This window comes from Pelodiscus sinensis, chromosome 20, assembly GCF_052426305.1.
Source record: "Pelodiscus sinensis isolate ZL-2025 chromosome 20, ASM5242630v1, whole genome shotgun sequence".
In the NCBI taxonomy this organism is placed as follows: Eukaryota; Metazoa; Chordata; order Testudines; family Trionychidae; genus Pelodiscus; species Pelodiscus sinensis.
In genome coordinates, this window is record NC_143071.1 from 2,778,244 (window position 1) to 2,806,228 (window position 27,985).

The window sequence follows — 27,985 nt, forward strand, 5'->3', positions numbered from 1 at the left end:
TTGAATAAAAGTGCTTGAATGCCAGCTTCCAAACGGGGACCACAAATACTGCACGGAGCCAGCGTGGTTTTTGTTGGTGTGGTGTTCGTTAAATGCATGACACAGTCCTTCTGTCAAACGGTGACGGGAAAGAGCGAGTCGGTCGGGCATGTTTGTTTCCAGGCTGTTGAGTGAGTTGAATCCGTTGGCTTGTACATGTCTGGTAAATATTTCAAGCCTGCCTTTCCCTTCCATGAAAGTGTACGCAACTCCGCAGAATGGCTGCGGGGGGCAGTTGGACACGCGAGCCCCATCTCATTCCTCAACCCCTGGAGAGGGAGCCAGATGGCGAACTCCCCAGAACTCTGTGTGTGTGTGTGTGTGTGTGTGTGTGTGTGTGTGTGTGTGTGTGTGTGAGAGAGAGAGAGAGAGAGCGCGCGCGCACTGACATACGCTTCTTAGGCTGTTCATTAAGTATTAATGTTTGTTACTGAGAAGGGCAGGGATGTGTCTGTAGTGATTAGTCAAACAAAAGTGATTGTGTCCACGTGCGATGCAGCGCTCTCTAATTAAGGTGCACTCTGTTTGACTGTTCAAGACGCGGAGCCATGGGACTGGACCGTGCAGAGCGCATGTGTTACTATGCGCATCCTGGCTTTGCTAGGCATTCACCGGCACATTGAAAGGCTAAAATTAACAAGCCGTGGCCAAAGGAATTCCCTGCTCAGTAGCTGGGCATGGACTTGAGGCAATGCCAGACGCGCCCATGCAGGATCAATATGCCCAATGCAAGCAGTGCTCTGTTCAGAGCACAGAAACAGCTGTGGATCAATAAAAATTAGCACAAGTGTTCCGCTCCCAGGTGTGCTCCTCATGGCAAGTGTCACAGGGATTTCCCCGTCTCCGTTGAGGAAGGGTTCTCCAATTAACGTATGAGTGTAACCATTTGTCTGATGGCCAAACGCTCCCCCGGGTACACCCGTGCCAAATGCACATGTTCTGCGAAAGCCCCAGGTGCATCCTGACGTGCCAGGGACTTGGTGGGCTGCCCCGGGGGCGCTCAGATTGCTAGCTGTCCAGTGCGAGGTGGCACACTGGCTGGAGTGATGGACCGCAGTCCGGACCAAGCTGAGGGCAGACTCCTCGGAATGCTTGGGCACTCTGTCATTGGCTTCCCTGACCCACCAGCAAATGTGAACTCCTGAAGCATTACAGCAGTCCTCACTCAGTCACACACTCAACCCTGGGCTGTTCCCGTCTACCTTGCCAGCTGCTCTGAGTGGTGATAGCTGGTGGCTAGACAGCCAGGAGTGGGGGGCCACTGACCCACAGAAAAATCAGTCGGGAGCCGCACACGAGTGAGAAAAAAACCCCTCGCTGACGTGGCCGCCGCCTGAGGGGGAGAAAGATGCCCCCCATATTCCTTTCTCACACCTGAGTTTAAGGGGGGCCCAGCCTAGGAGACTTTGTGTGCTCCTGCCCTGCAAGGGGGCTGGAGCACCAGCACTCGCTCCCCAATGCTAAGGGTGGGGCTGAGCCTCTGGGTCAGATCCAGTCAATCCGGGGGCCACATGGTTCCCCACCCCTGCTCTCCAGAAAAGAGCACAGAAGTGTCAAGTTACCCTCAGTCCCAAGAGACCAGGCATTTATCCCAGGTCCGCGTGTCCCTCCGATCTCTCACCAAAGACAACACTTCTCCGTGGTGCCATACACTCACTAAGGCTTTGTTAACTAGGAAAATGGAAAAACGTCGAGGAGCCCTGTGGCACTGTGGAGACTCACAGATTGATTAGCGCCTGGGCTGAAAAAGGAATGAGAGTTATTTGCAGGCCGCAGGAGGCAAACCTTGCATACAGTGAGTTGCCGGCTCTGGTTTTGAGGCTTAGCAATCTGTCAGTACTGCCTGTCTTTTAGGACCCTGGCGGGCTCTGCTTCTGGTGCCTCGCTCCAGCCGTGCGAGAGTCCAAGCGCAAAGAGAGGACGATTTTCCCCGTGTGCTACCTGGATTTTTTTTTTTCTTTCAGAATTCAAGCTGATGGGATGCGCCCTTCTGCGCATTGCTTGTGCTGGGGCCATTAGCAAAGGCTTTGTTCTGGAATGTTCCACATGAGCCCGTTCAGCGTTGATAGCCCGTCCTCATGGGGCCGGAGGGGATACCTTCCAAGTGTAAACACCTCACTTTACATTCAATACCCTCTTACCCCTAAGAAGCCCTGCTCTGGGCTGCAAGCTTACGTCGGAAAGGCCACACTCCTGAGCAATGCAGTTGTACCAGCTGAACTGCTGATGTGGCAGGTGCTGTCGATGGGAGGGGGTCTCCCGCCGCCATACTGCCTGCCCCTCGGGGCGGTGGAGTACCTGCACTGACAGCAGAAGCTCTCCCGTTGGCAGCGGCAGTGTCTTCGCTGCGCCCGGCAGAGGCACAGACGCGCCGGTACAGCGCTGTACACGTAGACAAGCCCCAGCACGCTGGTGAAATAGTGGTTTACAGCCAGGAGTTTGTTCACGCTTAGCCGAGGCCTAATGCCTTGGCTAACGCTGGCCCCTGGTTGGCCAGCATCATGCAGGGTCCATCTTCTTGGCACGGTGCCTAGCACGTTGGGATCCTGGTCTATGCCTGGGGCTTTGGGCGCTGCAATAACAAAGCCCAGCAGTAGCAAAGCTGGTAACTAAGGGTACGTCTAGACTACATGGCTCTGTCGACGGAGGCATGTAGATTAGACAGATCGGCAGAGGGAAATGAAGCCGCGATTTAAATAACCGTGGCTTCATTTAAATTTAAATGGCTGCTGCGCTGAGCCGACAAACAGCTGATCAGCTGTTTGTCGGCTCAGCACGCTAGTCTGGACGCTCCCCTGCCGACCTGAAAGCCCTTTGTCGACCTCCCCGTTATGCCTCGTAGGATGAGGTTTACCAGGGAGATCGATAAAGGGCTTTCATGTCGACAGGGGAGCGTCCAGACTGCCCCAATCTGCCGACAAACAGCTGATCGGCAGAGCGGGGCAGCCATTTAAATTTAAATGAAGCCGCAATTATTTAAATTGTGGCTTCATTTCCCTTTGCTGAACAAACAAATCTACATGGCTCCGGCGACGGAGCCACGTAGTCTAGACGTACCCTATGTGCCTAGCAGGCACGAGGCTCCAGCTTCTTGCTTGTGTGCAGACTGGCCCGACCCTGCCTTAAAATTCTGGAGTGAAGAGACCCCCAAGTTTTGCCAAAGGCTTTGTCCACAGCGGCAATTGAACGAGGCCGCTCTCCCAGTACTGTGGCTAACCCACCGCCCCAGGGGAGTAGCAGACAGGCGGGGCGTGCGTGCAGGGGCGGGTGTTTACACCCTGGAGCGAGAACCTCGCAGCGCAGTGAAGCGGCAGGGTAGACAAGCCAGAAAGGGATTTTAATTCACCTCATCTGCTATTTCCACAGGTGAGTGGACAAAGTGCAGAGCCAGGTGGTGGGGAGCGTATAACTCAGCGGGGGAGGGGAACCTTTTCAGGGCCGGGGGCCGCTGACCCAAAGGAAGATCAGTCGGGGGCCACACGCAAGCGAGATGCGAAAAGAAGAAACCCTCACTGGCGTGGCCCGCGACTGAGGCGTGGCTCCCCTCATTCTCCCACACCAGAGCCTGGGGGGCCCAGGCTAGTAGATTGTGTGCTCCAGCCCCACAGGATGATGGCGGGCGGGGGGCTGAAGCAGCAGCACAAGCTCCCCAATGCTGGTGGGGGGGAGCCCCAAACTTGGAGGGCTGCATCCAGGCAGTGCGGTCCCAGGCCTTAGGTTCCCCACCCCAGAATCGATCCTTGAAAGCCTATAAAGTTGATTTTGCTGGGCTTGTGGCTCAGTGTGCTTGGGGCGAAGACTGGAGTGGGAAACTTCCCCCGTCTCCCCTCCTCCCACTTTCCACCTTAGTGGGGTTGTTGATTCCGATAAGAAACCCGGGTGTTCTCTCGTGTTCGCCAATGGCTCTACTCTTCACCGCTCCCCCGCAGCCACACCCCCTCCGGCATTCCCCCGCACTCTCCAAACAACAGGAAAAATTCCAAATATCATATCCTGAAAAAATAGGCGCACAGCCTCTCCCGGCTCCGCTCTGCCTTGTCACAAAGCTGGTACTTGCTCTGGCAAGACGCACGCAGCATAGCGAAGGGTGCCACCGTTGAGATCACCTCAAGGTAGGGAGCCAGGGAAGGGGGGCCCCAGATCGCAAGGGAAAGTGTTGAGCTACCACAGGGCTACTCAGTTTGGAAGCCCCGGGGGCCACAATGACACAGCACAAGAGCCGCAACTTAAGTGTGGTTGCATCGACATGCAAATATATGCAAATAGCTTCTTTCACACTGACAGGCATGACTACAAAGATTCAGCCCTACGCCACGGCGCCACACCCAAACGTGGCCAGTCAACACCTCTCAGGCTCTGCCCATCAGGCTACGCAGCCAGCACGTCCCACAATGCCCCAGCACTCCCAGCACCTCCCTGGGGGCTAGAAATGCCAACACCCTGCACCTGTCTGTTCCAGCCAGCCCATCCGCTCGTGTCTTTCACTGCTCAGCCCGCCTGGGAGACGCCTCCCCATTGTGGCGTGTTCCCCGTGGAGGCCACGTTCAAAGGATCCCACCCGCGGGCCGCGTGTTGAGCCCCACATAAACCCAACCCGCACCACAAACAAAGGGGCCGTGTGTTGAATACCCCTGAGCTGCCATGTCCCGGAGTTTGTTAGTTGTGCTGTGGAGGAGGCTACAGCAGAAAAGTCGCCTGCCCTAATACGGAGCTGGCACGCGGGGGCCATGTGCGGAGAGAAAAGCCAGATGAGGCCAGCATGGGAAGAGGCAGGCACATGTGAACCCCCAAATCTCTCCTGAGGGTCAGTATCTGCTCCTTTGAGGGTGGAGAAATAGAGAAGCACCTAGATAAGGTTCATTCCTTTAGGAAATAAAATAATTAGAGAATCCGCCACTCCAGGAGAAGGAGATTGGGGTGTCTCGCATTCAACAGGTTCCCTTTTCCCTCTCTGTCACTGGAGGCGGTGCTTGGCCCGGAAGGAGTGTCACTCAAGGATACGTTTTAGGAAGGAATGAAGAGTGAAGTAATTCAGCCTTCTCCCTGCTTCTTGGAAGTTAAAATGAAGATGCACCCGGAGGGCTCCGTTGAAAATTGCAGCAGGGTGTCTCTGGGATGCTTTGGTATTGGGGTCCACACTGGCATTTTCAAATTCGTCAAAAAACCGAGGATGTGGGGGGCACGTTCCGGCAATGATCAAAATTTGCAATTCTGCCTTTGCAATGGATCTGCTCAATACCTGGGTTGTTTATTGAAATGTATACAGGAACCTCTCCCCGGGGGAGAGAGATTTGATATTTCAGGGGGATCCTGCAGGGAACAGCCATAGAAAGTTACCGCTTCAAAAACTGGTTGTTGGTATGCATTGCCTGTGTGTCTGGTCACATCATATGGAACTGTTAGTCCTTGTGTTAAAAGTCTCTGCAAAATTGTTTTCTTGGCTTGTGGAAGACTTGTGTTTTATTATAGGAATATAGGAAAGACGTGGTCTCGAGTAATGATGTTGTTCCAGAAGCTGTATTACATAAGAACATAGGAACGGCCGTACTGGTCAGACCAAAGGTCCATCTAGCCCAGTAGCCTGTCTGCCCACAGTGCCCAGCACCAGGTGCCCCAGAGAGGGTGGATCAAAGACAATGATCAAGCGATTTGTCTTGTGCCATCCGTCTCTAGCCTCTGACAAACAGAGGCCAGGGACACCATTTCTATCCCCTGGTTAATAGCCTTTTATGGACCTAACCTCCATGAATTTATCCAGCTTCTCTTTACACTCTGTTCTAGTCCTAGCCTTCACAGCCTCCTCTAGCAAGGAGTTCCACAGGTTGACTTCACGCTGTGTGAAGAAGAACTTTATTTTATTAGTTTTAAACCTGCTACCCATTAATTTCATTTGGTGTCCTCTAGTTCTTCTGTTATGGTAACTAATAAATAACTTTTGTTATTTATTTGTATTGGCCAGGTTCATGGTCCTAACATTTACGGGCTTTTAAAAATGCCACAAGTACATTCTCCAGATTTCCCAATGGGTGCAGGAATATGGCCCCATTCCTCGCTTTCTGTGCCCGATGCTGGTGAGTGGGTGGGAGTGCAGGGAGATCCATATGAGAAGGGCCCTACTCAATTCACGGCCATGAAAGACGCATCGTGAAAGCTGGTCTTTTGTGTGTGTTTTACCTTGTACTGTACAGGTGTCACAGGTGAGACCAGTGCTTCTCAAATTCGGGTCCTGACCCAAAAGAGAGTTGCGGGGAAGGGGGTGTTTGCAAGGTTATTTTAAAGCGGGGGGCGGGGAGGTGTCAGTATTGCCACCCTGACTTCTATGCCGCTTTCAGAGCTGGGTGTTTGGAGAACAGTGGCTGTTGACTGGACATTCAGCTCGGAAGACAGCGTCCCACCCGCAACAGCACAGAAGTAAGGATGGCACTAGCATACCATGCCACCCTTTCTTCTACACTGCTGCTGGCGACGGCTCTGCCTTCGGTGCTGGGCTCCCACCAAGCAGCTGCTGCTCTCCAGCTGCCCAGCTCAGAAGCATGCGCCACTGCCAGCAACAGCCCAGAAAGAAGAGTAGCGGTACCACAAGCCCCCCCCCCCCCCCCCACACACACACACTTTACAAAGCCCCCACACACACACAAAACACTCACACTTTACAAAGCCCACACACACACACACACACACACACACACACACAAAACACTCCTTTTTGGGTCAGGACCCCAATTGTAGCACCATAAAATGTCAGATTTAAATAGCTGAAATCGTGAAATTTACAATTGTTTAAATCCTATGCCATGAAATTGACCAAAATGGAGTGTGAATTTGGTAGGGGCCCTATGTATGAGAGAATCCAGCCTTAGAGCTCACTTGGAGTGGAGGAATCGTGTACGCTTTCAGGAGGCTGCCAGCTCATTGGCGCAAATCACTGGCTCAGCAGAGTGGCTGCCCAACATGTTCTACCCTGTAGGCCAAACCACCGCTGCCAGACCTCGCTCTAAGCCCCAACGCCCTCGAGATGTTAATGTAATTCAAAAAGGAAACATTGGTGAAGCCCGTTACTGAATCCCAGGGCAAGTCTATGCTACTGTGCTACATTGGTGAGGCCGTGCCGCAGTAGCATGTCGGGTGAAGATGCTCTGTACTGATGGAAAAGCATCTCCTGCTGACATCGCATGGTGTGGACACCACTCTAACTCCATGTAACTTACATCACTCAGGGAGGTGCTTTTTTACACCCCCGAGCAACGTAAGTTACATTGACATAAGGAGTCGTGGAGACCAGCCCCCGTTTCTGTGTTTTTATCCCGGGTGCTGGGAATTTAAGATGCTAATCTACCATGTTCTCATTCCTGAAATACTCAAAACCTCTGCCTGCTTTAATAAACATAAACTTACCCTATAATTGGAAACACGTAGGAGTAGCATCACTGTATATTGTGGGGTTTTCTTGTGATTAATATTTCACAGGCAAAAGAAGCCTTCTCTTTTACATAGTTGTGAATAATTTAGATGTGTAGGAGATGTGCCAATTCTTTTCCTCTTTTTCAAGACAAGCTAAACTTCTTGTTTGGAATTTTCTAGTCACATAGTTATTTGTTCTTTACAGCCTCTCATTGAAAGGGCTGGGAAATGTATCGTATAACCCTCTTTGTTCCTCGCCGGTCGCTCTTGTGATCTGCCACAGGCCATTGAGGCTTGGAAGCTGAGATTTCCTGGGTTGGCGTGCGTGCCTGGAATTCAGCAGGCTGAGCAGCCTCTGGTGACGAGAGGTTGAGCTGTTCTCAGGTTGCGGGAATTCAAAGTCTCTCACCAAAGAGAATGCCAAGTGTTTTTTCTCTCTCATGCCTTGATTGTTTGAGGTAATAGGAGGACCACAGGGCCCGCCTTGGAGCAGTACGTGGCAGATGAGGCCAAACCTGGATTTCACATTTTGTCGAGGAAGATTGGGAGGGTGTGCTAGAGAGAAGCACGTTAAAGCGGGGAGAGCTGAGATGCAGCCCCCTCCGGTCTCAGGAGATAGACGTGCTCGGGCATCTGGCATTGGCCACTGTCAGAAGACAGGAGACTGGGCTAGATGGACCTTTGGTCTGACCCAGGATAGCCATAAAAACCTAAGAACATCCAGACTGGGCCAGACCAAAGGTCCATCTAGCCCAGTGTCCTGTCGGCCGACAGTGGCCAATGCCAGATGCCCCAGAGGGAGAGAACAGAACAGGGAATCCCCATGTGATCCCTCCCCTCTCACCCATTTCCAGATAAACAGAGGCCAGGGACACCATTCCTACCCATCCTGGCTAATAGCCATTGATGGACCTAACCTCCATGAATCTGTCTAACCCTGTGAAAGTCCTAGTCTTCACCACATCCTCTGGCAAGGAGTTCCACAGGTTGAGACTGCACTGAGTGAAGAACAGCTTCCTTTTGTCTGTTTTAAACCTGCTGCCTATTAATTTCATTTGATGACTCCTAGTTCTTATATTGTGGGAATAACTAAATCACTTTTCCTTATTCACTCTTTCCACACCACTCATGATTTTATAGACCTCTATCCTATCCCCCCGTTAGTCTCTTCTTTTCTAAGCTGAAAACTCCCAAGTGCTTTCAATCCTTTTTCATATGGGACCCATTCCAAACCCCTAATCATTTTTGTTGCCCTTTTCCAATGCCACTGTATCTTCTTTGAGATGAGGTGACTACATCCGTACACAGTATTCAAGATGTGGGCATCCCATGGTTTTATATAAAGGCGATAAGATACTTTCTGTCTTATTCTCTCTCCCTTTCCTAATGACTCCCAACATTCTCTTTGCTTGTTTGACTGCCGCTGCCCACGGAGTGGATGTTTTCAGAGAACATCTGAAGCAGCAGCTGACAGTTGACATCAAGTGTTGAGCCCCTTGCAGGGCAGGAGGAAACTTCATGTGTTTTCCCCACCCCCAAGCCTTGAATGGCCTGGGGGCGGGAGGGGGAGTGTGTGCTGTCTCCTCCCACCGGCTTGTCCTCCGCCCTGCCAGGAATGTGCCACGTTTAGAAGCGCTGCATGCTCCTAGCAGGGCAGGAGGAGACTGTGCACACTTCTGCCCCCAGGCCAATCAGGCCGCCTCCTTCTAAGCGCTGTGCATTCCTTGCATGGTGGGAGGAGACCTTTTGTGCGCTTCCTCCCACCCCCGGGCCTTGATTGGCCTGGTGGGGGGGAGCAGCAAGGCCTCTGCGGGCCGGATCCGGCCCACGGAGGCCCTTTAGCCCACCCCTGTTGTGACCCCTGCTGGAGTCGTCGTGCAGTTCTGGGATTCGCAGGCAAGAAGGATGTTGCTAAATAGGAGAGGACTCGAAGAGCCACAAGAGTGATTAAAGGATTAGAAAATAACGTCTGATAGCGGTAGATTCAAGGAACTCAGTCAAAGACAAAGCGAAGTGGTGACTTTACTTATATGGGGAACAAATACTTGATGAGGGCCTCTCAGCCTAGCAGAGAGAGGCAGAATACGATCCAATGACTGTAAGGCAAAGTTAACACATTCAAACTGAAAATAAGGTTACATATTTTAGCCGTCAGGGTAAATAATCATTGGAACAGTTTGCCATGGGCAGTGGTGAATCTTCCCTCACCATTTTCAGTTCAGGATTGGATGGTTTTCTACCAGGTTGGCTTTAGGAATTGTTTTGGGGGCCCTGTGTTATAGAGGAGTTCAGACTGGGTGATCACAGTGGTTCTTTCTGGCTTTAGAACCTATGACTCTATAAGTCGGCCTGCCCATTCAGGCAAACCTTTCCCCCATCTGAACTTTCCTCCTTTGGGGCACAGAAGAAAGGCCCAGATGCAGTCTGTGAAGCATCTTCAACATTAAGTTTCCATCCCTCTTTCTCTCCTGAAGTGGAATCTCCCACAGTGCCCTTCTCCAGTAGGAATTCTCACTCTTTCCAACTCGTAGACTCTCTCGTGATGAGACACCTTCCCCTTATCCTCACGACTCTTGTACCTGAAGATCCCAAGGGCTGCGAAAGGGGCAAGTTCCCCATGGCTACCACTAGAACGAGCTTATTAATCATTGGCACCAACAACACCAGCCAAAACCCTACCCCTCATGTTCTCCTTACCCCTTCCAGTGAAGGAACGTCTGCTGGCTCCAGTTGGCTTAGGGATTTTGCTGCTGATTGAACTGACGAGGACAATTGTCTTCAAACCGGGGAACGAATGGGAGCTTTAAAACTGCCAAGCAGCCTTGCCTACTTAGCGCCATGAGTCATATCACGGCAGTATCTGTCTCAGGCCTGCCAGGTTTATCTTGTCCCATGGACCATAAACAAGATGTCAAATGAAAATGCTTTGAAGTGCTTATAAGCTAAACCCCGCTGCCTGCTTGTTTGCTTGGGTTGTCGAGCAGCCCTCAGAGCGGCCGGGCAGTTTAAAAGTAACAGTTGGGTTGACTCCCAAGATAAAGATATGAGCTGTCACTTAGCTGTGGGCCCTGAATTTCCTGTAATAAGATGAGACCATCAACGCCAGTGTCTTCTGATCCTGCAGTGCAGGGGAGATCAGGAAAGGGCTCAGTGGTGCTTTTCCAGGAGGGGAAGTAGTTAGCAAATTAAGTCTGCGTGTGCCCAAAACAGTCATCCCATTGTCCTCAAAGCGGGCATCTGATTTATTGGGGTGCTTCCACTTCCGTGCTTCATCCCCTTTCTGATTCTAACAGCTTTACCTCTTTCCGTGGGGTGGCCATTGGGATGTTTGCTTAGCTAATTGGTAGCAGTGGGCCTCTAATGGAAACCAGAGCATTGCACAGTATTTAAGTTCCCACTAGTGCTAATTCGGAAGAGCAGGATAAGACAAAACCTCACTGGAGCCACGTCTCCACTTGTCGGGCTGGAGATCAATCTTCTGGTGTTTGATTTAGCAGGTCTAGTAAAGACCCACTAAATCGAATACTGAAGGTGCCCCTGGTCGGTGCCAGTACTCTTCGTAGTCACAAGGAGCAAGGGAAGCCAATGAGAGTGTTTCCCACTGTGAAGACAGTGCCAAGCCCGGTTTAGGGTATGTTGATTCCATCTGTGTTGTTTACTTGAGCTGACCTTCCAGGTCTAGGATACAGTCCCTTTTTGAGAAGGCACCTCTGTGTATCTCTTTGGGGTCTTTCTAGCACTAATCGTTCACCCAAGGTCCCGATCGAAGCAAGAAAAAGGCTGCCATCCTAATCTGTTATGGGCTAGTGTCTGACTTTTGTGAGTCTTCTGCTGAAAAATGGCCACCTCATATTTGGTACTATGTTCTAATCTCTCCCATGAGAGCATCCATGCAAAGCTGCTTGAGAAAAGAGAGGAGACCCTGGATTCTGTCTTGGTTTGTATAGACGAGAACACGTGCATGCAATGAAATCTAGGGTTCCTTGCCCGGAGATTTTTTTCATTTCTGTACCTAGGTATAAATAAAAACCTCTCTGGGACACCCATAGACCCAAGGTCAGTCCGCTTCCCGGCAGAGGAAGCAAAAGATAATTGGTGTACGGCTTTCTGCTCAAAGCAGAACATTTAGGCACTGTGCAGGCAGTTTGTTGCTAGTGCAAGGGAGACCATTCTAATTAACTGGATTGTAATCCTTCCTTGGAGATTACCCTGCCAATTAGGAGTTTGCAGAACCTGCTATTTCCCAAATCCAGAGGAGCTACCTTGCCCGGACATTAGTACGCTGTGTACGTAGGCACTGTTGACTCTCTCTGGGGCTTTTACCATTCAGTCCCCTCAATGGGAGAAGGGGTGACAGACAGAAATTCGTTGCATAAAAATTGCCATACCAGCAAAGATCACTGATTCATCTATTCGGCCAACGTGCCTATCAGATGCTTCAGGGTAAGGCAAAGCCCTGGAAATGTATCCTTGGAGGAAATTTCTTCTAGACCCCTGGTGGTAATCAGTTTAGGAGGACTGAGACCCCTGGGACACACGTTCTAGCTAGTGTAACGGCAGAATGTCGTTCTTCTCCATGGTCATCGCTTTTTTTCTTGTCTCGCTGAGCTGTTTTAACGGGGGGGAGGGATAGTCAGTGGTTTGAGCATTGGCCTGCTAAACCCAGCATTGTGAGTTCAATCCTTGCGGAGGCCATTTGGAGCAAAAATTAATCAGGAATGGTACTTGGTCCTGCTGTGAAGGCAGGGGACTGGACTCAATGACCTTTCAAGGTCCCTTCCAGTTCTAGGAGATAGGCAATCACCATTAATAACTCAATATCTTCCAGCTGCAAATTCCACAGTTTTGCCGTTCCTTGTGTAAAACCATTTCCTCTTAATCGCATGCAGTGTTTCGATTTGCGGGGAGGAGGAGAAATCATGGGAATCCCTGGATTCCATAGTCCTTTGAAAGCAGAGCTGTTCTGGGTTCTCCAACGCCCATGCCAGATCAGTCTACTCAGGACACATAGGGGAAGGAATCATGTGGGGTTCCTCTGTGTTTATGTGAAGAATAATTTCCAGGCCCTGTGTTTTCTCACAGGAGCAGGGATGGTGGTGGACTGGGAACAAGAGACTGGGCTTCTCATGACATCGGGAGACGTGCGGATTATCCGGGTCTGGGACACCGATCGAGAAATGAAAGTTCAGGTAACCGCTGCTTGTCTGCCCCTGTAACCCTTTCACTGCTGTGGGAGCTTACAAGTCTCGTCCCTGGAATTAGCCGAGCCCTCCTGTGCATAGGACAGACTAGGGCAGCCACCAGGAGACCTGGCCCATGCTCGGGAGACATGGGTTCGGAGACAGCCTATGAGGTTGGCGGGGGCCTGGTACTAGCAGCAAGCGACCTGGCCCCAGCCTGCCCCACCAGCTCCCAGCATCACTTGTGAGAGGAGGTCAAAATCGGAAAGTGACATGGGAGCAGGAGCTAGGAGTAGGGGTGGAAAGGGGTGGGGGTTTAGGGGAAGGGGTGGAGTGGAGTGGAAACAGTGCTGGGGGGGCGGGTTGTTCCTGTCCATGCACCCGCCATGGGACAGCCCTGGGAATTCGGCATGTTAAAGGCTAGTTGGCTAACCGTTTAACCGATACACGATTACTTATCAGTCAACAGTCCCAATTAACCTCAGCAAACCCCCACCCCCACCCTCCATGTGCTCTGCATTTCAAACTCAGACCGGCCAGTTGGCTCAGTCCCAGCCCGCCAGTCTGAGTTTTCAATGAAGAGCGCACAGGGGAGCCGCCTGCCACCCCGCACTGCTGCCACTCAGAAGCCGGAGCAGCCTCTGTCCGCGGGGAGCTCGGGCCCCCTGTGGACAGGGGCTGCTGCCTCTGATACAGAGGCAGCAACGTGGGATGGCAGGAGGCTCCCGGGAGTGAAGCCAGGAGTTCAGTGACCGCCAGCCCCGCCCCCAGGGGACATTGAGTAACCCTTCGCAGTTACACAATTATTAAAATAACCACTTTCTAGCGTCCCTACTGGGAATCAGGCCCCGGGAGTGTATTCCCAGATCACACGCCGTAGAGCGACTTAACAAGGGTCTCTGGAGAGCAGACTTGTCGCATGATGCCGGTCTCCTTTTCAGCTGCAAAATCCCATTGCGAGACAGCTAAAAATAGGCTAATACTGTCCTTAGATGGCAGTGATTGTCCCATCAGGAAATTGCTGCTGCTGTGCTGAATGTTACGCAATTGCCTGTGGGAGAGGAAGGGGCTGACAATCACAAATGGGCAGTCGGGTGGCTGACACCGTCGCCCTGTAAAAGTCCACTCCTAAAACACCTTGGGAGGGCACCGGGTAATGATGGAGAGAGTCAGGCACCCCTCAGACACTGCAGCATCCGCACCTAAAGTCCTACGGGGCTGATCCGTCAAACACTGTCACTTTCCTTCCCACCTACCCCCCTGCCAAGTCCAAGTCAGGGAAGCATCCCTATTCCGCATGGCACTTTCACATGCCCTGAAGCATGTCCATAGATTCCCAGGCCAGGAGGAACCGCTTTGATCTTCTAGTCTGAACTCCTGTGAAACACGGGCCACAGACCGTCCTCAAAATCCTTCCTAAAGCTGATTTTCAGAAAAATATCCAGGCTTGATTTTAAAATGGTCAGTGAGACTCTACTGTGAATCCCAGGGAATTGCTCCAATGGTTAGTGACTTTCACCACAGTTTTCCGTCGGCATGTTTCTAGTTTCAGCTTCCAGCCACTAGACCTTGTTATAAGAGCCCGTTACTAATATTTGTTTCCCCTGCAGGTAGTAATAGCCTGTAACCAAATCACCCCTTAATCTTCTCCTTGAGCCAAATCGACGAAGCTGTTTGAGTTTGTCGTTTGAAGGCATGTTTTCTAACCCTTTGATCATTCTCCCGGCTGCTCTCTGAACCCTCTCCGGCTTGCCAGGGCTTTGCTGAGTCAGGGCTTGGTGGCTTAGGGTGACATGTATGTGAGACGTTCTTTGGTTTCACACCAGGCAAGTAAACTCAGGGTGTTTCTGACTTGCCCCCGTGTGACTGAGATCAGCATCTAGGGCCCAGTACCATGTGGCCACAGACTCTAAAGCATAGAACGTGCCCTTGGGTTCTGCAAATGGCTGCGCAGCCCCACCCATCTCTGGGCCCTGTGGTGCTCAGCGAGGGGTAGGTGCACTGCCGGAGGTATGCAGAGCTCTTCTGGGGGTACTAGTTTTCCAACAGGCGTTAGCGCCCTACAGCAGGACTGGGATCCCGCAGGCCCTGTCAGAGCTGTGGCTGCAACTGCAAGAGGGGGATCAAAATTCAGCAAACTATGCGGGAGTGCGTGGGAGTGGAGTATCGCTGGGCAGAATGGGAGCAGGATTCAGAAAGCCGTCCTCACGCACCACCACCAACGGGAACTGCTCGCTGGCGGCCCGGGTGCGAAGGCAGCACCGCTGCCAGCAGGAGGGCGGCATGGCATAGTACTTCTACGCTGCTGGGGGTGCCACCTTCAAAGCAGGGCAGCTGGAGAGTTTGGTGAGGTGAAACGCGACACGAATCGAGTCCTGACGTGGATGCCGTAGTCTGGAACGGTTTCCTTTCCGCTCGATGGGGGCCTTGCTTTTCAGGACCATTCCCTTCAGAACAACCAAATGCTTTCCACCTTGAAAATGTTCCTGCACCCCAAAGCTTGATTTCTATTGTCCATATATTTCCATTTAACATAAATGAGCGCACAAACTGTCAGCTGGCACGTCAACTGTGATCCAATTAAAATGATGTGTTGGTAGTGTAAGGCAAAGCAGCAGATTTGCAAGAATAGAACCTCCATGCAAGGGAAAAGAATGACTAGTCTCCAAAGCTCATAGAAATTAATTTACCTCTCAGTGAGCATTAATTATGACACTTCTGACCCTGCAATGCAGCATAATTAAGCCTATGCTAATCTTAATGATTTTCAAATATTATTTTATCAGTGTAAATTAGGGAACATCAGAAATCAGTAGGGTGAAAATATTTTAAATTAGAATCGTTAATGATTGTATTGAGAGTAGCTAAAAGCTTCTGTTTCTTATTTTTTTAATTGCACAAATTGGTTATGATCCAAACTTCCTCACTTAGTCAGTTTACAAAGCTGAGATTCTGCACCCGGAGCAATGGAGCCGTGTAAACCAAGCTAATAGAAATGCCTTGCCACCCTTTGAATCATCCAGAGAATACCTTTGGGGCACGTTGCATGCAGTGGTGAAACAAGTACTTTCTTTCCACAAAAGCTGCATGTTCCTGCTACAGAGAGAAAAAAAACAGGGATCTTATTTAGTTAGAATAACTGGGTAAAAATAGCTCCCAAAGGTAGATGTCTCCAGCAAATAATTCATTCAGCAAAGGCTGCGAATGACAGCTAGAAAAGGTGAATGGGCACAGGAACAAAAATAGGATTCAGTTGTGAAATTAGCGAATTCAATTCCAAAGTGCCTATTCGATTGTTACCCTTGTTTGGAAATATTGCTCGGTTTTAGTTGCTTAATTCTTCCTCGCGATCGTATACCTTTTATTCCAACTGATTCGTTGGTATGTGGCAGATAAAAAGGGCAAGGCCTGCAGCATTAGAATACAGCCTCTTCCCGACTTATGAACCGGTTATGGACTAAGCAATTGGCTGTAACTCGGTTCGTTCCAAGTCGGACCCCATTGAGTTCCACGGGACCGCGCTGTTCGTACGCGCGGATCGCGTTCATAACTCGGGGTCCGCCATTTACAACAGCTTTGGTCGTAACTGCGAACGGTCGTAAGTCGACCGTTTGCAACTTGAGGACCGGCTGTAATAGTGTCAGGTGTGTTTCCATTCGTATCGTCGTGGGGCGTTACCTTCTTATGCTCCAAAGCAATGCTTTTGGAAGTGTATGCAGTTTGTGGCTTCTGATGGTTCCCCCAAAGCACAAACTCTGTGATCCTAGTGCAAGGAAGCGAGAGAAGACTGCGGGGTTCTAGGCTTGACTTGGCACCCTTGCACCCCGTTATCTTACAAAAGTCACGTAGGGTATGTCGGTATTAGGAAATGATTTTGAAATAAATAGATTTGAAATAATACCTCCCAAAATAACATCGAAATCGTGTGTCCCCCACTACAGGAGAAGCCTCTAAATTAGTCCAAGGCAGTGTCCGTTAATGTTGACGCGCTACCGCAACTTAGTGCCCCAGATAGCACTTCAACGTACTCTAGGGAGTCGTTATTTTGAAATAGCAGTAACTGAGCGTCCACACGGCCGCTATTTCAAAATAAGTGTTATTCCCCGAAGAAAGCAGGAGTACAGATATCGAAATAACCAGCCCATTATTTTGAAATAAAGGGCTTGGTAGGGTGGACGCTCTGCTTATTATTTTGAAATAAGGGGGTTATTTCGAAATAACTCCTGAGTGTAGACCAGGTCTTAATGAGACAAAAAAAATCAGATACTCACATACAAACTGGAAGTTAAATTCTACTACCCTTTTCTCTCTAATATCCTGGGGACCAGCATTTCTACAACAACACTGTAAGCAAGTCATTTGATGACACGATGCCTCAACTTATCCATCTGTAAAATGGGAGTGATAATTCCCCACTCCACAGGGTGGCTTTAAAAGGTTTTGAGATCTACCGATGGGAGGTGGAGAGAGAGCCACACATTGCTAACGTAAAAACGGCAATAACAGAACAGAATGGCTCTTATTACCCAGAATGACTCTAATTATGACTAATGGCAGATGTTTTCTGGCAATATCATTTTATTCTTTCCAGGGACAAAGAGGATTTCAGAGTTAATGGTGGGTTAAGTGCTCATGTGACATATATTATGAGCAGAAACCTGCACAACAAAAAGCCGCCTGTTGTACCAAAGCTTTTTTTAACTGGTCTGTTACTTCTAGCTGCTCTCCACTGCTGAGGTGTCTGTCTTCCAGGAAATAGGGTGTGGTTTGATGCATAGGAAATGTCTCCCTCTTAACAGACTTACTCTTTGATCAGATCAAGCTTTCTCTGGTTTTTTAGTGCTCTGGAAGTTTGGAATTTCTTTATATGAAGCCCATTTAAACTGCCGCACAGAATTTGTCTGTGTTTTGGTTTGGCACACTAAGTTATTACTCTGCAGCTCCGTTCCTTGAGGAGGAGGTTGAGCAGACACTGCTGCCTATCACGTTTGCTGCATCTCCCCTTTCCTGTATGTTCGGTTTCTTTTAACATGTGTGACTCAGCCGTAAGCTATTTCATTTCAGCTCGCATGTGTCTCCCCTGGAGCTCACGTCCTTCTGCTTTTGTTAGCCTTTCTAGCAGCATTTGCAGCCAACAGCCGCTGTGGATGGTTTACGGAAAGAATTCCTAATAGACATTTATCTTTAATTAATTAGGTGTTTCTAGGAGGAGCGTAACCAAGGATTTTCCCCTTTCTTTCGGTGTGCAGTGGTTTATTATCCCCAAACGCTGAGCTCTGCACAGCGCTCATTGTATTGCCATAGAGGAAGCCCCCCTCCGTGGCTCGCTGCCTGACAGAAAGGTGTCACCATCTCTGGCTGTGTCTCCACAGCGTGCGGGCTTGAGCCTTGCAGGGATCTGCAGGCTGGAGCTGTCGGGCTCGCACTAAAAACAGCGCCGGGACAGCTCTTGAAGCAGTTGGTCAGGTTCCGAAGCGCCCCCCCTTGCCTAGGCCTCGGAGCCGAGCCCGACGTCAAAGTGCAGTCGACACGTCTGCATTCAAAGCTCCGCCCCACGCGCCCATGTCCTGTGCTGGGAGACTCGTTCCTAAGTGCCACGTTGACGTGCTCCATTTGTGCCAGCTGGAGGGTCAGTTCTGCCCCCAGGGGAGTGTAGAACAGCAGGGTGAGTAATCTTTCAGGGGCTGGAGAACGTGGGCACATGGCAGATTGATTGGTGACCAGGGTGAGGGGAGAGGAGATACCTAGAAACCCTTAGGACAGCGTGGGTCGGCACCAGGCCCATTGAAAGAAGCAGGCTACTTCTCTCCTGTAATAAAGCCCGCAGCATGGCCGCACTGAGCTCAGGTCAGCTGACTCAGATAAAGGGGGATTGGGCCTCTGGGCTAAAACTTGCAGGTGGATCTCAGTGCCCGGACACCAGCTGGAGCCCGCACATCTGTGCTGCAGTGTTTAGTCCTGCAGCGCGAGTCCAAATCACTTGCCCCAGCTTGGAGACTCAGGATGTGTCTAGACTGCATCCCTCTGTCGGCAGAGAGATGCAGATTAGGCAGGTCGACATTGCAAATGAAGCAGGGATTTAAATATCCTGTGCCTAATTTGCATAAAAATGGCCACCGGTTTTGCTGACTCAGCACATTGTCGGCAAAAAGCAGCAGTCTAGACGGGGATCTGTCAGAAAGAAAGCTTTTGTCGACAGATCCTGTAAATCTCCTTGCAGGAGGCATAAGGGATCTGATGAAAAAGCTTCCTTTCTTGACAGATCCCCGTCTAGACTGCCGCTTTTTGCCAACGACGTGCTGAGTCAGCAAAACCGGCGGCCATTTTTATGCAAATTAGGCACAGGATATTTAAATCCCTGCTTCATTTGCAATGTCGACCTGCCTAATCTGCATCTCTCTGCTGACAGAGGGATGCAGTCTAGACACACCCTCACTGTCGACATACCCGGTGTTTCCTGGTTTGGGCTGTGGACTTTGGGGGCCTTTTCCCCTTTCAGCCTGGTTTGTGTTTTGTCCCTAGGATATCCCCACCGGTGCTGACAGCTGCGTGACCAGCCTGTCGTGTGATTCTCACCGCTCGTTGATCGTGGCAGGGCTCGGCGACGGCTCCATCCGTGTCTATGACCGGAGGATGGCTCTGAGTGAATGGTAACGAACCGCAGCATTTCCTCAGCCCACGGCGGCTGGCAAAGGGTCTCCTCCCTGGAGCTGACTGGCCATTCAGTACCTAGAAACCTTCATTGGAAGAATGTGTCTGCGAGCTCTTTAGGCCTTCGTTAGGGCACCCGTGTGTCCAATCCCGCTGCTTAACACTGTCCCACCTCAGCAGCCTGGCGGATCAGTCATTTTCTCAGCTGACTCAGAGCTCTGTGCCACTTGCTGCCTAGCGGCAAGGATCATGACCTGCCTCTTTAGCCCCCCAGTTTTGCTATCAAAGCCCAGAGGTGTGAGAAGGAAGGGCCCTTTTCTTTACCTCGATGATTTCAAGCAGCAGCTGCAGCTTTCTGTGCGATTTCCTCGGTCTTCTTTCCCAAAAGTTTCCCCTTTCTCTGCTTGCTCCTCAGCCGTGTCATGACCTACCGGGAGCACACCGCCTGGGTCGTGAAGGCGTATTTGCAGAAACATCCTGAGGGCAACATCATGAGTGTCAGGTAAAAAAGAGACATTTTCCTCCACGTTTAAAATGGGTCCCGGTATGTCTACCCCAGGGGTGGAAAGCTCGGCTCTTTGGCATTTTGGCTCAGCCATTAACTTCTGTTCCAAAACTTGGCGGGAGGGAGAAGAAAAGAAAGCCGTACCCTACCTGGAAGAGCGTGAGGGGCTGCTAAGAGACATTGTATGCTCCGTGTCTGCTCCCTTGTCACAAACCACTTTGTGGAGATCTTATGTGAGAGGACATAAGAAAGGAAGGTGGTCACTCCGCATCCTCTGGGCATATTGCTGTGCTGGTTTATTCATCGTCTAGCAATTTTCTACCCGTACATCCATTTCTGCTGCTCAGTGAACACTGTGTGGAGAGCCACCGATATTTATTTGCCTGTTAAAGGGACAGCAAGCTACAATTTATGGTCACCAAGCTGCACTTTGTCCACAGAGATGCTCTTCCTTGTTTACAGAATGAAAACAGAACATAATTCCCCAGGACGGAATGCTTTCCCGAGGCAGGGATCGAGTGGCAACATTTATCATGATTTTTAGAAAGGGGCTTAAGTTGGCGCAGCTGCCAGATTTGTAGTGCTCCCGTATTAGAGTTTTTAATCTTCCTCCTAATCTCCCTCAGCAATCCCAGGGAGCCAGGCCCGCATCCCGGTCTTGCATGCCTCGGTCTGAAGGAACAGTTATTCACTTCCTCTCCCCCACGTCGTCCTCGGCAGTGTCGAAAAGACAGGAGACGTCTCTGCTTCCCCATCCCCAAGCCGCTGGACTCTGGTTAAACGAGCCATCTCACAGTTCGTTTGCTCTCCTGAAAGGAATGCCGTCTGGCATTGAATAATGGCTGGATCCAGGAACAATGGCTTTTAGAAACGAATTCTCGCCAGTAGTTGGTTCCCGTATAACTATTTCCTGAAATGCTTCAGACATTTGCCATAATTACCCAGCAGGATCATAGAGGATTCTTCTCTGGCTCATGGAGCATCAGAGAATAAGGGTCTACACTTGCACCCTCTTTTGAGAGAGGGATGCAAATGAAGAGATTCAAAATTGCAAATGAAGCCAGGATTTAAATATCCCAGGCGTCATTTGCATATTTGTGTTACGGTGCTATTTCAAAATAAGACACTGTTAAGACGCGGTTATTTCATGAGAAAACCCTTCTATCGAAATAACCCTTATTCCTCATACAATGAGGTTTACCAGTTATTTCAAGAGAAGAGTTTTCTCTCGAAATACCCGCGACTTAATAGCGTCTGTTATTTCGAAATAGCGCCATAAAGCTAATATGCAAATGAAGCATGGGATATTTAAATCCCAGCTTCATTTGCAATTTTTAATCTCTTCATTTGCATCCCTCTTTCGAAAGAGGGTGCAAGTGTAGACATACCCATAGTGTATAACCTAGAACTGACCATTTTAATCAGATCGCTAGAGGAAGCTCACTCATATGGCTGAAGGGACCATGACACCTTGGCTGAATGGTTCTTTATCTGGCCATTTTGATCTAAGTGCCAGTGACATGATAATATCGTCCTCTTCTCTAGCAGCCCTTTAAAAATTCTTATTCTGAAATCTTATCACAAGAGGTAGGCCCAGCTAGCGGCACCTTACACTCACTCCCTAATTGTGCTTCATTGTGGGGAAATATGTCAAGTGCATATCAGGGTTAGGGATGGTAGAGTGTAACTAAATAATCATTTAACCAATATGCTGCTGCTTATTGGTTAATGGTATCGGTTACACTCAGTGGGGGAGGCGGCTTTGATGCAACAGGGCACCGAAGCCACTTTCCTGGGAGCTGTGTGTAACCATGCTGAGATTTTCAGCCATTACACGGTTACCTAGTTAACCAAATTGTAACATCCCAGTCAGAGTACAGAGCACCACCTGTGCCTAGAAATTAAACAGCCTTTAATAACCCATCTGCTTAAGGAATAATCAGCGATTGAATTTTCACCTGATCTCAAAAATCTCAACCATCTTTAATAAGCACTGTGCTCACAAACAGCTGTGTTAAAGGTGATCAGTGTCTTTCTAATGACCCCTAGTGCAGAATCACTGACTACTGATTATCGCTGGGGATCTCAGCAGCATTCAACCCAGTGGAGATTGACAGCCTCATATTAGTTAGAACCTGCCTTTGGTTCCACAGGGCAGTTTAAATCTCACTTATCTTTATTCATAGCTTTACACTGCCGAGCCCGCAGCATGTAACCACTGAGATTTTCAACCGTTACACAGTTACACTCATACACGATTGTTAACATCCCTAGTCGGATCAGTCATGAACCTTTTCCTGATTGCTGTCATACCATGTATGCCATATCTGGGGTCTGGTCTGTTCTGCGCCAGTAGCTTCCCCTAGATCAGCCCTTTGAAGATACAAGCTGTTAATCGGGATTTGCTGACACGATTCTGAACAAAGAGTATTCGGAACAGCAGGGACTTATGAACCAAAGTCCAATGAACTGGTATAACGGGTCGCTTCGTAGAAGCCCCTCGGGTTACTGACTGCTGATGGAATGTAGAAGTCACACTGAAAGGAAGAGGAGAATCTGGAGCGGGACATGCCAACAAAAGCACTGTCAATGGCGGTGGGGAAAAAGAGTCGTTCTTAGGCGCGGTGACTGTTCTCTCCTTTCTGTGTGTACAGCTCCTAGCACACCATCAATCCTTCTGTAGCTGAGGGAGGGAGTACTGGCCTAAAATCTCTCCTTTGGCATGGTCCTTCCATCAGGGTCGTAACCAGGGCAGGGCAGCTGTCCAGGGCACAAAGCCATGTGGGCAGAGGAGTGACAATGGAAAACACTAGGAGGCACAATGATGCTTGCCTGCCCTGGGCGCTAAAATGCCCAGTTACGGTGCTGCCGTCCGTAATGGTGGTCCGTTCACAGGAGCCGAGTGGCTTTTTCGCTGGGGCTTTCAAGGCTGCTCTCCCTGTGGGGGGAGTCTAATGCTGTGAAACTCCTCTGTTGATAGCGTGAATGGAGACGTCCGATTCTTCGACCCCCGGATGCCAGAGTCCGTGAAGGTCCTTCAGATAGTCAAAGGGCTGACGGCCCTGGACATTCACCCGCAGGCCAGTCTGTTTGCATGGTAGGTTCTGACCCCACCCCACCTCCTCTGGGCAGCAAAGAGAAGAAGAAATCCAGCGTTACAAACCCCTTTCGTCTCTCTTTTTTCCCCTTTGCTATGACCAGTGTGGTGTCATTCCCATGTGTGCAGTTCAGGTATTTTAACCCTTTCATGTGTTGTTGAAACCTTTGCACTGGTGACACACAGTGATGGTGCAGGGTTTGCCAGTTGTCAGTGTGTCCGACTCCCTCCACTCAAAGGCAGCAGGTGTGTGGCTGGCTGGGGAGGGGCCTCGGCATCCTCTTCACAATCGCGGTGCCGTGGTAGCTGCGGGAGACTCACCTCAGGTGAACTTGTACTTCTACTGTCTGTATATATTTTCCGTCTTTGAATGTACAGCGTAACCGGTAAATCCTCCGTTTGAGCCTGTCTGTAAATCTCTCTGTGCTGAGGCTGCAGCAGCGTGGATTAAAACCAATCTCTCTGCTTATAAGAACTTGTGGGAGACACTTTTGCTTTATAAATGACTCCTGCCTCAGTAGCCAAGCGGTAGTGAGTAGAAAACCCTTTATGTAGATATCAGTCGTATTGCCAGAATGAGGTGAGTACGTTCTGTTCTCTCGTCCCTTCCAGTGGCTCGATGAACCAGTTCACTGCAATCTACAATGGCAATGGAGAACTGATCAACAATATCAAATACTATGATGGATTTATGGGACAGAGAGTCGGAGCCATCAGCTGCCTGGCTTTCCATCCTCACTGGGTCTGTATTTTCTTTTTAAACTCTAGGGGGGGGGGGGTGTTTTTTGCAGTTCTGAGTGTCTGTGAAAAAGGGGTCGGTCACAATGTCCGAAGTGCCCTACCTGCAACGTAGCTGCTTCAGGTGCCTTCCCTGCACCCTGCTCCCAGTGCATCGCGATCCTGTTCCATCAGCCACACGTGCTATTCTGAGGTGCAGCAATGTCCACAAAGGGCTAGAGCAGGACTCCAAACTTCTGAGCGACTTCCGCTCGCTGGTTGACTTGCTGATCTGGTAGTTGCCCATTTTTTCACTTTACTTTGGAATTGCCTTTTCATTTTGTGTTTCCCTCGTGGCAGTTTGTACCAGAGACATTCCGTAAGGTGGGTTAATTCAGCACCACCACCGGGTTCTCTATGGGGCCAGTGCTTTCCACCAGCACCCCCCCCCATGAAGCAAGCACCTCTGTATTCTGTGCCTCTTCCTCTAAAACAGATAGCATCACTGTCACGGCTGCTCCCCATTCTGGCACGTCAAGTGCAGAATGTGGGGGCCCGCAGAAGATTTTAAAATACCCTGCCACTAAGGGCTTCTGCTTAAAACACTTCCTAAGGTCACCAATTCCCTGTCCTTGGGTGGTACGCTGCCACCACCCACATGAAAAACCCTCTTTGACAGCCCAGGAAGATGCACTTGGGAATTTCTTCCTTTGGGATACCCCAAACTCTTTGCTGTCCTTGGACTTAGGGGGTGGGACAAGGGGATGCGCAATGGCAGTTCTGAACGTTTTGTCTCTCTCAAGCGAAGCAAACAAAGTAGCTCTCCGGTCCTGATCTCTTCCAAACCTGGAAGTGCTCCTGGGTTCCTGGACACACCGTGCGCTAGTGCTCAGTCCAAGGGGTTGTTTGTAACAACGTTTCTGGTCATTTAGAAGAATTATGCTAGAAGTTGGCAGCTAATGGCCACCATAATTTTTCCTTTGGCTGCAACAGTGACATCCGGCGTTCTGACAGATAGCCCAGGCCAGAGAGAAAAACATGGTCTGTTGTAGCTACCTTGGCAGACCCAGCTAGAAGTTCCCTTGGGCTTGGCCCGCTTTGCCCAGAACGCTGAGGCTCCGTGCCTGGACTGATTTCATAGAATCATAGAATCATAGAATAATAGGACTGGAAGGGACCTCGAGAGGTCATCGAGTCCAGCCCCCCGCCCTCAAGGCAGGATCAAGCTCCGTCTACACCATCCCTGACAGATGTCTATCTAACCTGTTCTTAAATATCTCCAGAGAGGGATATTTGTATCTTGTAGCCTAAATTGCTTTGCCTGTTTCACTTGTTTGCTCTCCCTCCCGCAGCCACACCTGGCCGTTGGAAGCAATGACTACTACATCTCGGTGTACTCGGTGGAAAAGCGGATCAGATAACAGCAGCCTCATCGGAGAAAGGGAACGACCCAGCGGGCAGGGCCATGTCTCACCTGTAATGTATATAGTGGAATAATCGACTTGAATGTTTCGTGTTGGCTGCTGCTGCTGCAACCCATCACTTGAACAATACTTTTTTTCTTCTGACTTAGCTACTGATGATTTTGAGAGGTGGAAAGAGACAATCTCCTATTTTCTTTTTAGCCGTAACCCCTAAGAACGACGGCAAAGGAACGGCTTTCTCTTTTGCTTTCAGCGGTCACGTCTCTGTTACAAACACGGTTCCGCGGCTCCGAAGGGCTGGATGAGGCAATAGCTTTGCGAGGGGCTTTTTGTTTCAGTCTTTGTTCCTTTGTTTCATGGGGGTGGAGCTAACTTACGGCATGAAGTCCAGACTTGTCTCCAGCTCCATGCTTTCTCACCCCCCTACTGACCCCTCCGCCTGCCACCTACCCTGTGCCAAAGAACAGCCTCTCTGGCAGGCAACAGGATCTCAGCTGGCTGCCTGGTGAATATCACACCTGGTCTTGAGTGATGGAGAGAAGAGAGACAGGAAATCCTCTCCTGGGCTCCCTCGCTCATGTTCCTTCTCCAGGGGAAGCACGGACAGAGCAAGCAGATGAACGTGCCTGGCAGCAAGGAGAGAGAGGGAAGGGGGTCGCAGGTGAGGAGAATAGCACCAAGGTGGAAAACTGACCTGCCATAAAGCTCCAGATCCAAACGAAGGTGAAACAAGGAAATGATCCATGTCCTTAGTGCCCTAAGGAAATTGGGTGGAGTCCCTGATGTAACTGCTTTCTGTGATTGGGCAGGTGTGTGTCTCGGTGCACTTGAGTGTGGTGGGAGACTCTCATTCCCTCCGTTGTTTCAGGGGTCCCTGTCCCTTTGCCTGCAGTACACCCCCAAAGCACACGAGATGTCCCGACAACTGCACAGACAGAGAGGGGTTCCTGGCTCGCTGTACCCCTGCCTTAAACCGCAAGCTTTCATTTCGCTCAGAAGTGCTAATATTCTGCTAGCTAATGGGCATGAATATGTTCTCCCCCGTGACTCTGTGCACCTACCTGTGCCCATGTGCGCTTGAATGCACCTTTGTCCATATTATGAATCCAGGCATGTCTGTGTGGCCCCAGGCACACACTCAGTGCATTGGCACGTCCACGTGTAGGCAGCCACGTGTATGTTCTGATCACAAGAGAATCGCTGCTGCCCTGGGGGGAGAGGAGCCCACAGCAGATCACTCCGCCTGGTGCGAGATGCTGTTGTCCCCAGTCTCGGGGAGACGCTGATACCCCGTCTGTAATGAAGATTCTAGTCCCATGGGATCCAGGATGTGTCTGGAGATTGATGTGGGGAAGGAGGCGGCAAATCTGAAGGGCCGATTTCCCCAGTAAAACTCTGTCTCGCTGCAAATCAACAGGCTGGGAAGAACAAAGCCCTGCCAAGTATCACGCTGATGCTAAGCGATCCAGTCTAGGCAAACTCTGTTCTAATTCTGGTCCCGTCGTTACTCGCAGGCCAACCGAGGTGCCGAAGACAATGACGATAGTGTCAATGAGAGAAGAAAAACCTTGTTGCTTAGTGTGAACAGCAGCTTCCCCTCCCGCACTGACCTCCTCTGGGTTTGTCTGACCCGGGGGCTGCGCAGGACGTGCCAGATGCTTTGGCGGTCGGAGATGCTCGTTCAACCAGGCAATGGCCTGGCATCGGAACTGGCCAGGGGTTTGTTCCAGGAAACACAGAAAATGCTGCTGACTGCAGATCGCCAAGTACTCCTTTTGCAGAGTGGCATGAGCTGTGGGGAGTGAGGCAGGTACCCCAGCTGGGGCCTTCTCCCCACTCACAAGCACAACTGCAGTTTTCTGTGCCCTCCGGTGGACTGCGTGCTGCCTCGCGGGATGCCGAATCGATGGCTATGGAGGGAAATCCGGCTGTTGTACCTAAAACGCTGTGTGTTTCTAATATGTGGACTCCCAAAAGTTAGTGATGGGCTAATAAAAGGTTGTGGGCCTTGGTGGCCCATTGAGCTGCTGTTATACACAGGTTTACAGTCCCCAGTGGTACCCAGTGTCGACTCTCTGGCTACCATGCCCGTCACTCTGCGTAGGGCTCTGTGCTCAGGGAATGGCCAAGGACAGCTGTGCTGGCCAGGGGTGAGACAGAGGTTGGGATTAGCAGATCACTGACTAACATGCACTAGTTACAAACACCATCGATTTTTAACCTCGATCAGTGGATTTGTTCAAAGAGCAAGAGCTACCTGGCAAAACGCAAAGGGACGCTGTGGGAAGCTGCTTTGTCTTCCTTCCCAGCATCCCCTGAGCGCCCTGCCAGCCTGTGCAGCCAGGAATAAGGTTTTAAACTGACTCCACCTGTTGCGCTTTCATCGGAGGGTGCGCGTGTGTCTGGTCTCACAGGCCCGATGCAAACATTCAATCATGAAGTTTAACCAAGGCTCTGGAGAGCTTCCTACCTAAAAGTTCACTTCTCTCTATTTATTTTACAAAAATAAAAAAGCTATTAAAAATAAACTACAAGATTGTAATGTGAGAGTCAAATAAATATGAACAATAAATGGTTAATAAAATATAAATGCAGACACAGTCTATGGTCAGGTCGTTTTATTCTAATGATTGGAGGGAGGCAACGCTGCCGGCTCTTGAGAGCAGAAAAACAAGTCATGGCGGGTGAAAGGGGAAGTCAGAGGATTGCAGGACTGGAAGGGATCTCGATAAGTCGTCTAGTGCAGTCCCCTGCCCTGAGGCGAGATGAAGTATTATCTAGACCATCCCTGACAGGCGGTTGTCTAACTGGTTGTTAAAACATTTCCAGTGATGGAGAATCGATAATCTGCCTAGGTAATTTGTTCCAGCGCTTAACCACCCTGACAGGGAGTTTTTCCTGATGTCCAACCTAAATCTCCCTTGCTGCAATTTAAGCCCATTGCTTCTTGTCCTGTCCTCAGTGGTTAAGG

At 50.2% G+C, this 27,985-nt stretch overlaps 1 protein-coding gene across 6 annotated transcripts in view; it reads left to right on the plus strand.

Annotated features, from left to right (window-relative positions):
• RPTOR (regulatory associated protein of MTOR complex 1) overlaps positions 1-27,614 on the plus strand; it is a 306,816-nt gene extending 279,202 nt beyond the window's left edge. For 4 of the 6 annotated variants that reach the window (XM_075904085.2, XM_075904088.2, XM_075904089.2 and 1 more), the window contains 7 exons: positions 12,523-12,629; positions 19,143-19,270; positions 19,687-19,773; positions 22,757-22,873; positions 22,978-23,007; positions 23,486-23,615; positions 24,943-27,614. In XM_075904085.2, coding sequence (XP_075760200.1) covers positions 12,523-12,629; positions 19,143-19,270; positions 19,687-19,773; positions 22,757-22,873; positions 22,978-23,007; positions 23,486-23,615; positions 24,943-25,011 — 668 coding nt within the window. In that variant the 3' untranslated portion in view covers positions 25,012-27,614. The remainder of the gene's footprint in view (positions 1-12,522; positions 12,630-19,142; positions 19,271-19,686; positions 19,774-22,756; positions 22,874-22,977; positions 23,008-23,485; positions 23,616-24,942) is intronic. The other 2 variants (XM_075904086.2, XM_006119354.4) reach the window with 1 other exon arrangement.
• Positions 27,615-27,985: the final 371 nt, after the last annotated feature.